The 14,710-nt window shown below is 48.0% G+C and overlaps 1 protein-coding gene across 1 annotated transcript in view; it reads left to right on the top strand.

The window, feature by feature from the left end:
* Positions 1-13,055, top strand: part of FAT2 (FAT atypical cadherin 2) — an 87,413-nt gene extending 74,358 nt beyond the window's left edge. Inside the window, exons 21-24 of the mRNA XM_024121770.3 lie at positions 5,215-5,656; positions 8,341-8,494; positions 10,066-10,523; positions 11,065-13,055. Coding sequence (XP_023977538.1) covers positions 5,215-5,656; positions 8,341-8,494; positions 10,066-10,523; positions 11,065-11,603 — 1,593 coding nt within the window. The 3' untranslated portion in view covers positions 11,604-13,055. The remainder of the gene's footprint in view (positions 1-5,214; positions 5,657-8,340; positions 8,495-10,065; positions 10,524-11,064) is intronic.
* The last annotated feature ends 1,655 nt before the right edge of the window (positions 13,056-14,710 follow it).

Raw genomic sequence — 14,710 nt, 5'->3', positions numbered from 1 at the left:
AGCATGTGGGATCTTCCCAGACCGGGGCACAAACCCATGTCCCCCGCATTGGCAGGTGGACTCTCAACCACTGCGCCACCAGGGAAGCCCCCAGCTGTCTTTTGATTTCCAATTGCATGGAGTATCTTTTTCCATCCCCTCACTTTCAGTCTGTATGTGTCCCTAGGTCTGAAGTGGGTCTCTTGTAGACAGCATATATATGGATCTTGGTTTTGTACGCATTCAGCTAGTCTATGTCTTTTGGTTGGAGCATTTAATCCATTTACATTTAAGGTAGTTATTGATATGTATGTTCCTATTCCCATTTTCTTAATTGTTTGGGGTTTCTTATTGTAGATCTTTTCCTTCTCTTGTGTTTCCTTCCTAAAGAAGTTCCTTTAGCATTTGTTGTAAAGCTGGTTTGGTGGTGCTGAATTCTCTTAACTTTTGCTTGTCTGTAAAGGTTTTAATTTCTCTGTCGAATCTGAATGAGATCCTTGCTGGGTAGAGTAATCTTGGTTGTAGGTTTTCCCTTTCATCACTTTAAATATGTCCTGCCACTCCCTTCTGGCGTGCAGAGTTTCTGATGAAAGATCAGCTGTTAACCTTCTGGGGATTCCCTTGTGTGTTACTTGTTGTTTTTCCCTTGCTGCTTTTAATATTTTTTCTTTGTATTTAATTTTGGATCGTTTAATTAACATGTGTCTTGGCGTGTTTCTCCTTGGATTTATCCTGTATGGGACTCTCCGCATTTCCTCGACTTGATTGACTATTTCCTTTCCCATATGAGGGAAGTTTTCAACTATAATCTCTTTAAATATTTTCTCAGTCCCCTTTTTTTTTCTTCTTCTTCTGGGGCCCCTATAATTCGAATGTTGGTGCATTTAATGTTGTCCCAGAGGTCTCTGCCTTAACTTACTGTGTTTGGTGTCTCCTTTTCTCAGGCTGCAGGTTTGTAGTTCCCATTGTTTTTGGTGTCTTCTCCCAGTGGGTAAGGTTGGTTCAGTGGGTTGTGTAGGCTTCCTGGTGGAGGGGACTGGTGCCTGTGTTCTGGTGGATGAGACTGGATCTTGTCTTTCTGGTGGGTAGGACCACGTACGGTGGTGTGTTTTGGGGTGTCTGTGACCTTATTATGATTTTTAGGCTGCCCCTCTGTGAATGGGTGGGGCTGTGTTCCTGTCTTGCTAGTTGTTTGACATAGGGTGTCCAGCACTGTAGATTGCTGGTCGTTGAGTGCAGCTGGGTCTTAGTGTTGAGATGGAGATGTCTGGGAGAGATTCTGCCGTTTGATATCACGTGGGCCTGGGAGGTCTCTGGTGGACCAATGTCCTGAACTCAGCTCTCCCACCTCAGAGGCTCAGGCCTGACACCCAGCCAGAGCACCAAGACCCTGTCATCCACATGGCTCAGAAGAAAAGGGAGGAAAAAGAACGAAAGAAAGAAGCCCCCCAAAAAGTAAGAAGCCCAAAGAGCTTTTGTTAACGTGAGTTATAAATAGTGACGTTTACCCTGTTAGAAATTAAAACCATGACACATTTAAAATAGCTGTTTATTAATCCATCTAGAAATGAGTAATAAGCCCAATTCATGTTCACATAAATAACATAATTTTTAAAAAGCAGTATTTTTAAAATTACTAATAATGGCATTGTTTTACATCTTTGCAAATCTCTTTCATGTCTGGCTTAATAAAATATAGCTGGATTCTCCTAAATGCTTCTACATTCAAAAAAAAAAGAAAGAAAAAGTAATAAAATAAAGTTATTAAAATAAAAAAATATTAAAAATAAAAAATTTTAAAAGTAAAAAAGGGAAGAAAGAGAACAACCAACCAAAAAATAAATCCACCAATGATAACAAGCCCTAAAAACTATACTATAAAAAAAAAAACAAACACAAAAACGGACAGACAGAACCCTAGGACAAATGGCAAAAGCAAAGCTTTTGGGAAGTCTGAGGTCTTCTGCCAGTGTTCAGTAGGTATTCTGTAGGAGTTGTTCTACATGTAGATGTAGTTCTGATGTATTTGTGGGGAGGAAGGTGATCTCCACGTCTTACTCCTCCACCATCTTGAAGGTGCGGGGTACATTCTGTATTATAGCTGCTTTTCTCCCTCAATGAAGATGAGCCTCTAACTGCTATGTTGTCTACCAAACTAGAGTGGAGGAGATGATGCTTGCATTCTGCCCTTTTGTGGAAAGTAGCAATTTTAAATAAGGTGGTTAGGGAAGGCTTCATTGAGGTGAAAATTGAACAATAATTTGAAGGGGGTGAGGTAGTTAGCCATGTAGACTTCTGGGGGAACAGCATTCTAGGTAGAGGGTATAGTCATTGGCAGGAGATTGCTTGGCATGTTTAAGGAACAGCTCAGACATCAATATGGCTTGAGTGAAGTGAGCAAGGGGACAGTAGTAGCAGGAGTTGAGGTCAGAGATGTAACAGGATGAGGTCATATCTATAAAGGTCTCATAGGCTATTTAAGGACTTTGAGTTTTATTCTGAGAAAAGTGGGGGGCATTAGAAGGTTTTGAGCAGAGAATTAACATGGTGTGACATATGCAAAAAGGGTCCTCGTGACTACTGTGTGGAGAATAGATTTTAGAGGAACAAGGATGAAAGTGGAAAGACCCAGCCAAAAGGCAGTAATTCTGGTGAGAGCTGATGGCAGTTTAGATCAGGGGAATGACGGTGGAACTGGGAAAAAGAGTTCAGATTCTGGAGAGATTTTGAAGATAAGGTCAACAGGACTTCCTGATGAACTGAATGAGGGCTGGGAGAGAAAGGAAGGAGTAAGATGTTGATCTGAGCAACCTGAAGGAAGGGAGTTGCTGCCAACAGACCCGGGCAAGGATACAGGTGGAGTAGGTTGGGAAAGGGGGATGACCAGGAGTTCCGTTTTGGACATATGAGCTTGAGATGCCTATTAGACCTACTAGTGGAGCTGGACAAACAAAATCTAGCAAGAAAGGTCTCGGCTGGAGATGAAGATCTGGGATTCTTCCACATATACATAGTATTCAAAGCCATGAGACTGGGGAGATCACCAAAGAGTGTAGACTGAAAAGAGAGTAGACTAAGGATTTACCCCTGAGATACTCCAACACTGAGAGGTTGGGGAAGAGGAGGATCCAATAAAGGAGAATGAAAAGATACAACCAGTGATGTTGGAGAAAAACCAAGAGAGTATTGTATCTGGAAAGCCAAATGAGGGATGTGTATCAAGAAGGAAGCAGTGATCAGCTGCGTAATATGCTGCTGAGAGGTCAAGTAAGATGGGAAGTGATATCAATCATTGAATTTGGCAACACAAAGGACGCTGAGTTCCCTGACACCAGTGGTTTCAGTGTCATGGTGGGTGGGGGTAGAATTTTGCTGCAAAGGGAAAGCAAAGAAAGAAAGTGCTATCTGGCAGGAAAAGTGGGTTCAAGAAAACTTTTTTTTTTTAAAGATTAGAACAATAACAGCATGTTTGTATGATGACTGGGATGATCCAGTAGAGAGTGAACAAAGATGTAGGAAGGAGAAAGGAAAGTCAGTGGCATCTTGTCCTTTAAGAGGTAAGGTGGGGTGGGGTGGGATCTAGTGCATGAATGGAGAGATTGGCTTTGGACAACGTGGACAGATATGATGGTGAGAGTGCCTGGAAGATTCCTTCTGATTGCTGAGAGTGAGGATGGGGAGAGAGGCGTTAAGGGTCTGAGGAGACAGAAGTTGTGAAAATAGTCATCTGAGAGAGTGAGGGGACTAAGCAAGATAGTACAATCACTGGATAGCATGAAGGGCTCATTTGAGATGCAAGGTCATGAAATTAAAGGGAGACCAATAAGCAAAAGCTGTGTGTTTTTCTCCAGCCATGTTCAGCTCCATGATACTTATACATAGAGGGAGAGTTGGATTTTACCGGATTTGTGTATTTGCCAAGTGAGTTCTACCAAGTAAAAGAGGGACAGGAATTTGGCTCTGGAATTTAAGATTGGTAAGGAGAGGAATGAGGACATTACAGAGGGGAGAGACAGTGAAAAGTGGAGGGATCAACAGATCTGTGGTCCTAGGTAAGTGAAAGGAGTGATTTAATGACAATGTTTTGTATAAGTTGTACTTATATTTGTCATTGTCTTTTCTTAATGGCATGTTATATTGGTTTTCTATTTGCTGTAATAATACTGTTTTCTTTTTAAGGAAATAAAGGTATAGGTAGAATTCAACCAAGGCAAAAATCAGGAAGATGGTGTACAAATGTCCAACTTCTGGAAAACACTGGGTTAGATCTTCACATTTCACCCAGAGAAAGCGCTACCTAACCCAGAGTGACAGGAAAACTATTTGGCCACAAGTAGTCCCACTTCTTGAGGGTGAGGGGAACTAAAATGTTCTAACCCAGTGATTCTCAGACTTTTTGATTTTGGGACTTCTTATACTCTTAAAAATAATCGAGGCTCATAGGGAAGTTTTGTTTATGTGGGTAATAGCTATTGGCATTTTCATTATTAGAAATTAAAACTGAGAAGTTTTAAAATAACAAGAAACCCATTACATGTTAACATAAATACCATATTTTTAGGAAAAATTGTTCCATTTTCCATAATTAAAAAAAGAGTGGCATTGTTTTACATTTTTGCAAGTTTCTCTTACATCTGGCTTAATAGAAGCTAGCTGGCTTGTACCTACTTCTGCCTTTATCTGTTGTGATAGCGCATGTCTAGAAATCACCACTGTATATTTGTGACAGAATCAGAGTAGAAGAGGCAAATAATGTCTTGGATTATTATGAAAATAGTTTCACCTTGTAGATGCCCTGAAATCGTCTTAGAGACCCACTTCAAGAACTGCTGAAATGTTGAATAAGGGAGTGGGGATGAGGGGGAGGTTTTTGGTATCCCTGAAGGCTGAGGAGTATAGAATACTGGAGAGACCTGTGAAGAAGAATCCAAAAGACAGGATCTTGATCATCAAGGCATCTCTGGGCCTCAGTTTCCTCATCTCTGAAATGGAGATATCATCCCTGCCCAGGCCATCCCATGGAGAGCGGCAAGGGCCAAATGAGACCATAGAAGAGCACTTTGAGGGTTTCTATACTCTACAAATACAATGTCTAAAACAGCCTTGAAAATCACCAAACACCACCCCTCCTACCTGTGAAAATAAACTAACATTCTTTGCACTGGCAGCTTCTGAGCAGGGATTTTTATAAGTACTTCTTGGCTTTGCTGATGGCCATTTGGATTTTCTTTACAGCTGGTCGATGGAGTGCTCCAGCTGGAATACCATTGCCCAGGTGGCTTCTACAGAAATCTTTCCTCCCTGTCTCGTGTGAATGACCAAGAGTGGCACTCCGTTCTGGTGGAAGAGACAGATACTTCCGTTCACCTGTCGGTTGACAGTGCAGCCAACACCTCCTTTGCGCTCCCAGAGAACTGCTGGAGTCTGAGGCCTGAAAGAGACCTCTTTCTGGGTGGCCTCGTCCTCTTGCATTCTTTCCCAAATGTCTCTCAGGGCTTCGAAGGCTGCCTGGATGCTGTCATGATCAACGGAGAGGCGCTGGAGCTGCTGGCCCATGGCAAGAAGGTGGCGGGCATGCTGGAGAGGCGGGCCCTCACCCAGTGTTGCCTCCACAGTGACCAGTGCAGCCAGAACCCGTGTCTCAACGGTGGAAAGTGCTCAGAGACCCGCGGGGCAGGTAAGGCTAGGGCTGACCCTGAGGCTTATCCCAGGAGGCTCTGCAGAGGACCCTGCCAGGTTGAACTAGCAATCGTGTATCACCATAGAGTTTACCAAGCCGATTCCTCCACCACAGTCCCATGAGGGAGGGAGCCGTGGGGGGTGCTGCGGAGAAGAGAGCCATTAAAGCTCCATTTTACTGCTCAGGAAACCACTGGGCTATGTAAGGGATACCCAGAGAGGTAAAGGAATTCACCCAAGGTCACAGGGCTGTTAAGCGAGAGGCATGCTCAGGGTGCAGATCTCAGTGGAAATCTCCCCCTCTTCCCCTTACAGTCTGGTGAGTAACGAGTTGGGATCTGCTAGGTTTACACCAGGGGAGGCCAGTAGTCTTCTTTTCCCTCAACAAGAACTATCTTTCTTTCTCCTTTTTTTTTTGGATGGGGGAAGGGTACAAATGGGGACCTCTGATGTAGAAGGCTGAAGTCGTCACACATCTCAGTGTCATCATTGGTGCGCGCTAAGTTTCTCTCTCTCTCTCTTTTTTTAAAAATTTATTTATTTGATTTTTGGCTGCGTTGGGTCTTCGTTGCTGTGTGCGGGCTTTCTCTAGTTGCGACAAGCGGGGGCTACTCCTTGTTGCGGTGCGCGGGCTTCTCATTGCAGTGGCTTCTCTTGTTGCGGAGCAGAGGGTCTAGGCGTGCAGGCCTCAGTAGTTGTGGCTCATGGGCTCTAGAACGCAGGCTCCAGTAATTGTGGCGAATGGGCTTAGCTGCTCCGCAGCATGCGGGATCCTCCGGGACCAGGATTCTAACCCATGTCCCCTGCATTGGCAGGCGGACTCTTAACCACTGCGCCGTCAGGGAAGCCCAGTTTCTCCTTCTTATTGCCCTTTATAATCCACTGCCTTCTCCCTTCCTCAAACCCATAGGCAGACATTTAAAGTTTTAAAATGAGTTCTTTCAAAATGTAAGAACTGTTTTACACAAGCTTGAATTTCTAACTTATATAACTGGTATATCATGTTTTACACTTTTCCATCCACGCTGCCACGAGTAATTCTTATTCATTGCTTTTAATTGCGGCTCAATACTCCAAGGTGTGCATGAGCTTACCTTTCCTCTCTGGACTCTCCCAGCAATGGACATCCCACCTCCATCAACAATGCTGCACTGAACATCCTCCCTCGTCATCTTACAAACCTATGTGAGAACTTTCCACACAGACACACATACATACGCACCACCCAGAGATGGAATTCACATACCCAGAGTATGCAAATAGTTACTTTGACTAAATCGGGTCAGACTGCTGTCCAGCACGGCCGCAGCAGTCTGTATACTTCCACCAGCAAGTGCATGAGATTCCTAGGCACCTACATCTCTGTCAACACTTGGCATTCTCCCGTTTTCTAATCTTTGCCTGACAAATAATACTGTCATTTTTACCTAAGATACCCAAGGAGTCCATCACTTCTGCATCCCCACCACCACTGGTCTGAGCCCAGCCCCCATCACCTCTCTTCTCTTCTTCTGCACCAGCCACCTCCCTGCTCTCCTGCTTCTCTCCCTCCACTAACATCTTCCAGCAGGGCACCAGAGAGATCTTTATACAATGTAAATATGAGCACATCGCTTTCCTGCTTGGAATCTTGCAGTGGCTTCCCCTTGCCGTTCAGATGGAGTCCCAATTCCTAATTCCTGCCTGTGGATCCTAGGCCCTGGCCCTCCCACCTGTTGGTCCACCCTGGTGACACGCCACACCCTCTCCTCCAAACCTTTGCACACGTTCTCCTCTGCCTGAAACATTTTCCTCTTTGCCCCTTTATCTTTTTGCCTGGCTAATTTTTACTCAACCTTCAGGTCTCAACTAAAATATCACCTCCTCCAGGAAACCTCCCCTGGTGCCTAGTTTAGGCTAACTCCATCCCCCAACGCTTCCCTTCAATAAAGCTAATTTTTATGGGGCTTCCCTGGTGGCGCAGTGGTTGGGGGTCCGCCTGCCGATGCAGGGGACGCGGATTCGTGCCCCGGTCCGGGGGGATCCCACGTGCCGCGGAGCGGCTGGGCCCGTGAGCCATGGCCGCTGAGCCTGTGCGTCCGGAGCCTGTGCTCTGCAGCGGGAGAGGCCACGGCAGTGGGAGGCCCACGTAACGCAAGAAAAAAACAACAACAACAACAACAAAAACTAATTTTTATGATAATTACTAATATACTGATATTATCTATAACTGTCTCAGTTTGAACCCCCAAATTGCCATTTGCTTGCTGGGTGACCTTGAGCAAATGTCATGCATTCCCTGAGCCTCATTTCCTGACCTGGCATCAACTTGTACCTGTCCCTGATGAGGCCAATAACAGTAACCAAACTCAGGGCTGTCAGGAGGATCAAATGAGCTAATACATGAAGATTCTTAGAACAACGATTACAATAAATAGTGTTGTCTAGGATGATGATACCCATTATTATCCTTTAGATGCCTATTCTCTGTAGTCTGTGAGCTGTTTGAGGGCAGGGATCCAATCTTCTTGTCCAGCAGGGCACCAGTGCCTACCACGGTGCATGTGGCAGAGAGAGGCACTCAATAACTAAGTGTGAACACTGGGATCTGCAAACACACGAGGTCCCCCTCCATCCTGGAGGACCTGTCCCCTGGGGCTACTGGACCAGAGTGCTCTCTCATGGCCCTGCCCTTCTCCCCAGGCTATGTCTGCACGTGCCCCTCACAGTTCTCCGGGAGGCACTGTGAACAAAGGAAGGAGAACTGCACTTCGATGCCCTGCCTGGAAGGTGGAACTTGCATCTCTTCCCCCGAAGGAGCCCCCTGTATCTGCCCTCACCCCTACATGGGAGACAGGTAAGCACAGGAGAGGTCCCCTGACATTGGTTCCTCTCTCTGAGTGTGGCATCACTGGGGGATGACCTCTGCACTCTGACCCCTAGAGAGGCCAATGGGCAGCCAGGGGCTGAGTGCTCTGGTTACCTGGCTTCTTGGCCTTTTCCACGTGTCAAGCCTTCTCCCTCCCACCACCTGCACCAGAACACCCTGGGAGGGGAGGTGCTCGTTAAAAAGACAGATTTCCCAAGCCCTATTCTGAACCTACTGAATTGGACTCACTAGGCTGGGGCCAAGGAATCTGCACTTCCTACCAGATCTTCGGGCAGTTCTGATCTTTGCTGAAGTCTGAAAGTAGCTAAAGTTCTTATTCTCTTGCTCTGGACCGTGACTTTCCAGAAAGCGGCCTGGGGGTAATGATTCCACTTGATACAGGCACTGCTGTGGGTCTCAAACCCCACCACTAGCTACCTGTGCCTTGTATTATGCTGTCCTGGGGGGTTGTAAGGGAAGGAGAATCATCCCTAGAATCCTAGATGTAAAGAGGCTTTGGCAGTTCTCTGGTTTTATGGCTCCCCAACTTGGAAACCTTTAAAACTCATGAGGGAGACTTGTGAAAAATACAGATTCCTGGACCAACTAAACTGGAATCTCCAAGGAAGGAGGCCAAGGATTCTATTTATAACAAGCTCCCAAGGTATCCCCTTGCTGTCAGTGGGTGCATAAGAGATCCAATGATATAGTCCATACATCCAATTTACAGATGAGGAAACTGAGGCCCAGAGAAGGAAAGGGCTTGTCCAAGGCTCCCCCGTGTGTTTAAGATCCAAGGCCTTTCTCTCAGCACCTGGCATTTCCAGCCCCACTGTATGCCTCGCTCTGCAGCAGGGGATTCTCTCCATCCAGTAGATGTGTTAGGGCAGGGGTCCCCAACACTCGGCCAAGGACCGGTCCGAGGCCTGTTAGGAACTGGGCCGCACAGCAGGAGGTGAGTGGCAAGTGAGTGAGCAGAAGTCTCCTAGGAGCCTCACACCAATGAAAGCCAAGCTGAAGGTGGCCTGAGAGGTCATACGGTTCTAGGCGCTCCCTCTGAGAAAGTTGTCCCGTGTAAGGTCTGTGTGGAGCCGTGCTGGGTTCCTGCAACCTCCTGGTGAGGGACAGAGGAAACTCTGGCGCCTGGTTGCCATTGCTGGGTGACTGCTGACTTGTATCTGGGACCCTGACCCAAAGGACAGCTAGGTTGCTGGCTGCCTCTACCGCAGTATATGACTGGAAATTTGACCTGAGTGGTAGGCAGTGTATCCAATGCCTAGATCTCACGGGTGGAACAAAATGGACTTGCCCAGAGCCTAGATTCAAATGGTCATGAACAAGGGTATTGCTGAGTCTCATGCCTCACTGGTAGCGGAGGATGTGAAACTGAAGTTGATGTGTTGCTGTGTGTGATAATTACTTTTTTTTTTTTTTTTTTGGTGGGAAATTGGAAAGGCAGGCTTGAGTGCAGGGGTTTTTATCCCATACATCTTTTAAGAGGGAACATGGAAAGGGCAGTATAGTGACTCAGTCCCCTGACTACTTCTCTGTGTCCGCAGGTGTGAAATGGAATCAAGGGGCTGCTCAGAAGGACACTGTCTTGTCACCCCTGAGATCAAAAGGGGGGACTGGGGACAGCAGGAGATTCTGATCGTCATAGTGGTCCTACTGGTCATCGTCATAATCTCTGCTGGGCTTCTCTTCTACTGCCGCCGCTGCAAGTCCCACAAGCCCGTGGCCATGGAGGACCCAGACCTCCTGGCCAGGAGTGTTGGTGTTGACACCCAAACCACACCTGCCATTGAGCTCAACCCCCTGAGCACAAGCGCCTGCAACAACCTGAACCAAGTGGAGCCCAGCAAGACCTCAGGTCCAAATGAACTCGTCACTTTTGGACCCAGCTCTAAGCAACGGCCAATGGTCTGCAGCGTGCCTCCCAGACTCCCGCCAGTGGTGGTCTCTTCCCACTCTGACAATGAGGCCATCATTAAGAGGACCTGGTCAGGCGAGGAGATGGGTCAGTACAGCCACAGGCCTTTAGCCTCTGGGGTTGATGGAACAGGGTAATAGACTATTCAGTAGCAGGGACAGAGGTAGGACCAAGGATTCCTGATCTCCAACCTTCCAAGCCACATCTCACTTAATCACCCTCTGTGATAGATGCCATCACACCTCCTAGTCCAAAATATGTGTTTGTTTCCTTCAATTAAGGAGACAAAACTCACCAGTAGGACTTGGGATAGAGCTGCTGTCTCCAGGCATGGGGGTGGGATGCGTGGAGCCATTCAGATTCTTCCCTTATTCACTGACGCTTGGATCAGTGGCACATATTTACAAAATGGGCTGGCTTTGAGTTAAACCTCTGGCTTTGAACTTGGCCCCATTGGGTTCTAGATATTAATCTAAGCTGCCAGAGACAACACAGACAGACGGGCCACATACCCACCGACTCCTCGGCCCATCTGTACCACATGTTAAGTCATGTAGAGCAGCTCTAAGTCCAGCTGGAACTTTCACCAGGGAAACTCAGCTCACCCTATCTTGCTGTTCCCTTTCAGTGTACCCAGGTGGAGCCACAGTCTGGCCCCCAACCTACTCCAGGAAGGAACGCTGGGAATACCCCCACTCCGAAGGGACCCCCGGCCCTCTGCCGCCATCGCCTCGCTGCCACCGGAACCCAGCTGTGATGCCGGACCCCACTGGCCTCTACGGGGGCTTCCCCTTCCCACTGGAGATGGAAAACAAGAGAGCACCCCTCCCACCCCGTTACAGCAACCAGAACCTGGAAGATCTGATCCCCCGACGGCCCCCCAGTCCCCGGGAGCACCTGCTGGCCCCCTGTCTCAACGAGTACACAGCTATCAGCTACTACCACTCGCAGTTCCAGCAGGGAGCAGGAGGGCCAGGGCCCTGCCTGGAAGAAGGGGGCTACAAGGGGGTGAGCATGCGCCTCAGCCGGGCCGGGCCCTCTTACGCCGACTGCGAGGTAGGGGGCGGGCATCCCACCGGCCGGGGCCAGCCCCAGGCCCCCCCCAACTATGAGGGCTCTGACATGGTGGAGAGTGATTATGGGAGCTGTGAAGAGGTCATGTTCTAGCTGCCCTCAGACGGAGGCAAGGGGGGAGGCCGAGGACTTGGCGCCTCTCCCTGTCTGGCAGGGAGCGAGTTGAACGTGGTTGGGAAAGTGGGGGGAAGCCCCCATACCCAGTCCGGGCTGCCCCATCTTGAAATGTGTTCTTCCAGACCCCCAGCTAGTCCCTGAGGTTGGAGGGAAGCTGAGGGTAGAGCTCCAGAAACAGCACTAGGGCCCCCAGCAGAAAGGGTGTGCACAGAGCCGTTACCCTGGAAACCCAGGAAAAACTGACTCCTGGGATGGGTAAGAGGCAGTGTGCACCTCCCTGACAGTCCCCAGGGAGTCAGGGCCTGAACGGACCTGTCGGGCACATTCTTGGACCTGCCCGTTGCTGCACTCTGCAGGCAAGCACCACATGCCTCACAGGCAAGCACCACACCTGCTGAGAGACAAGGTCCAAGGTCACCGACCCTGCAGAGCAACAGGGTGTCCTCCTAGGGGCTGAGAGGTGAGCAGCAGGGAGCAGCTACCACATGTCACTTGTGCGCCCTGTCTGCCTCGCTGCAGAGTCTGCTCCATGTCAGGCACCCAGCTAGGCATCGGGCATAAGGTGGTGAACTATGGCGACAAGGGTTCCCGAGGAGCATCACTTGGCCTCAGTCTCCCGGAGGTCCCACTCCTCTAATCTAATTCCAAGCACCTTGAGCCTCCTCTTTAAGTCTGACTTAAAGCCTGACTTTCTACCAGCCAGGGCCTGCCAGCATCTGTGCAGCCCTTGAATCGTCTTTGTTAAAGAATTCAGACCTCATGGAACTCTGGGTTCGTCAGCCCAAGTTTCGCAAGCACTTTGGGCCAAAGGCAAGAAGGACATCATTCTTCATTTTTAAAAAAATTCTTAGGCACTTTTCAACCTTGCTGTCTGGATGAGTTGCCCCAAAGGGATTTTTCTTCCCTAGACACAAGGAAGTCAGAACTCCTATGCAGGGAAGGGTGGAAGCAGGGAGCCGGACATCAGGAGTGTCCTTTCCTGCCTCTCTGTTTCAGAGGCCTGCCAATCCAAGTGTTACCTGCAGCGACTCAACCCTATGCATGGAGGGTCATTGTGGGCACGTGTCTGCACATGTGGGCGCTCATGTATAGTACGTGTGTACACATGTGAAGAATATATGTAGCCAGGAGTGGTCGGGACCAGAGACTTCTGGTGGCCTTGCCACTCCCTCGCCTGCCAATCCCTGTCTCCGGTCCACTGCCTTTTCATGTGTGTTGCTTCTGGAGACAAAAGTCTAAAGGAAGCCACTGTTACCCACAGGGCTGCTGCCTCCAGCAAGAGGGAGCTGTGTGGGTGACAGGGTGTTTGTGTGCATGGTTCATGGCTGTGCGGGCGACTGTGTGCGTGAGTGATGGGATGCCTGGTTTCACTGATCATTTGTGTTTGTTGTTTTTTTTTTTAACAATAAAATATCTTTTTTACTGTTATGTTCCGTGTCACTTAGGCTGTTTGGTCAGGGGAAGGTCACAAAGGTCTACAGGCCCTTCCAAGCTGAGGTTCGTGGGATTTGGGGGCTGGAAAGGACCCCAGAGGTCATTAAGCACCATGATTCTCAAACTTTGCAAAATGGCTAAAATACAGATCTCTGAGGCCCACACATACAAAATCAGAACCTCTGGCAGAAGGGCCCAGGACACTATTTGGATAAAAGGCCTCTAGTTCTGATACAACTGTGCATAGTTAGTGGACAAGTCTGCTAAGCAGCAGGTGAATGAAAGGCCCTGGACAAGATTTCAGGACTGCTGACCGCCCCCCGCCCCGGCCAGCACCCTTGGCAGCACATCGCACTGGTCAGGGAGACGGGACAATATCGCAGGTCTTGGGAAGCCAGCCTCCTGATGCCCAGAGTCAGCCTGTGGCGCTGCTCCACAGCTCGCCCCGGAGCCCAGCTGGACATGAGTGTCACCAGGCAACCTGGTCCGTGCGGGCCTTGAGGGTACGACACCAAGACTGGACAGTCCAGTCCCTGCCGACAGGCTCCCAGCGCAGGTGGGCAGAGAAGGCACGTCCATGGGAGGCACCACAGCAGACCGTGGCTCTGGGCTCTGATGGGCTCAGTTCCAAACCTTCTGTGCCACACACTAACGTGGTCTCAGGCAGGTATGACCGGGCCTCTCACTGTTCAGTAAAATGAAGAGTAAATAATATCCCTAATCTCAGGGATAAGTTCAAAGAGCTTATAGCAGCATAAACAATAACTGGCGACCATTATGCTAGGGAAAAATACTGGGTAGTATACAAATAGGATTAACTTATCAGAACTGTGTGGGAAATCACAAATAATCTAGTCCAGTGTCGCCCAAATTTCTGTTGCTTTGCTTACCACTTTTTTGATTTTTGTCCTGATAGAATAACACCTGTCCTATTATTTACTTAATTTTTTTTAGTGTATTTAGATTTTTAAAAATGACCGTGGCTCTGGGCTCTGATGGGCTCAGTTCCAAACCTTCTGTGCCACACACTAACGTGGTCTCAGGCAGGTATGACCGGGCCTCTCACTGTTCAGTAAAATGAAGAGTAAATAATATCCCTAATCTCAGGGATAAGTTCAAAGAGCTTATAGCAGCATAAACAATAACTGGCGACCATTATGCTAGGGAAAAATACTGGGTAGTATACAAATAGGATTAACTTATCAGAACTGTGTGGGAAATCACAAATAATCTAGTCCAGTGTCGCCCAAATTTCTGTTGCTTTGCTTACCACTTTTTTGATTTTTGTCCTGATAGAATAACACCTGTCCTATTATTTACTTAGATTTTTATTTAGATTTATTTAGATTTTTAAAAATGTTTTTATTCACCTTAAAAGGATAATATCCATAAAAGAAGAGATCTGAAAATCCCTATTTTTTGTAGCGCACATGAAAATACATAAACATGCTGGTTTTCAAAATGACTGTCTAAGGCCCTCTAAATCATCTCTGGGAAACACGGATCTAGTCCATCTTTGTTCTCAATGTTCTTCACCCTGAGGCCTGCAGAGGAGAAGGGGTTTGTGTGAAGTTCCACAGGTAGAACTTCACAGCAGTGAGACCACATTCAGGTATGCCAAGATGCCTTGGCATCTCCCTAAAATACCA

The sequence above is a fragment of the Physeter macrocephalus genome, chromosome 8, assembly GCF_002837175.3.
Source record: "Physeter macrocephalus isolate SW-GA chromosome 8, ASM283717v5, whole genome shotgun sequence".
Lineage (NCBI taxonomy): Eukaryota > Metazoa > Chordata > Mammalia > Artiodactyla > Physeteridae > Physeter > Physeter macrocephalus.
The sequence above is the reverse complement of the archived record's forward strand: the minus strand, read 5'-3'. Positions and strand labels throughout refer to the sequence as shown.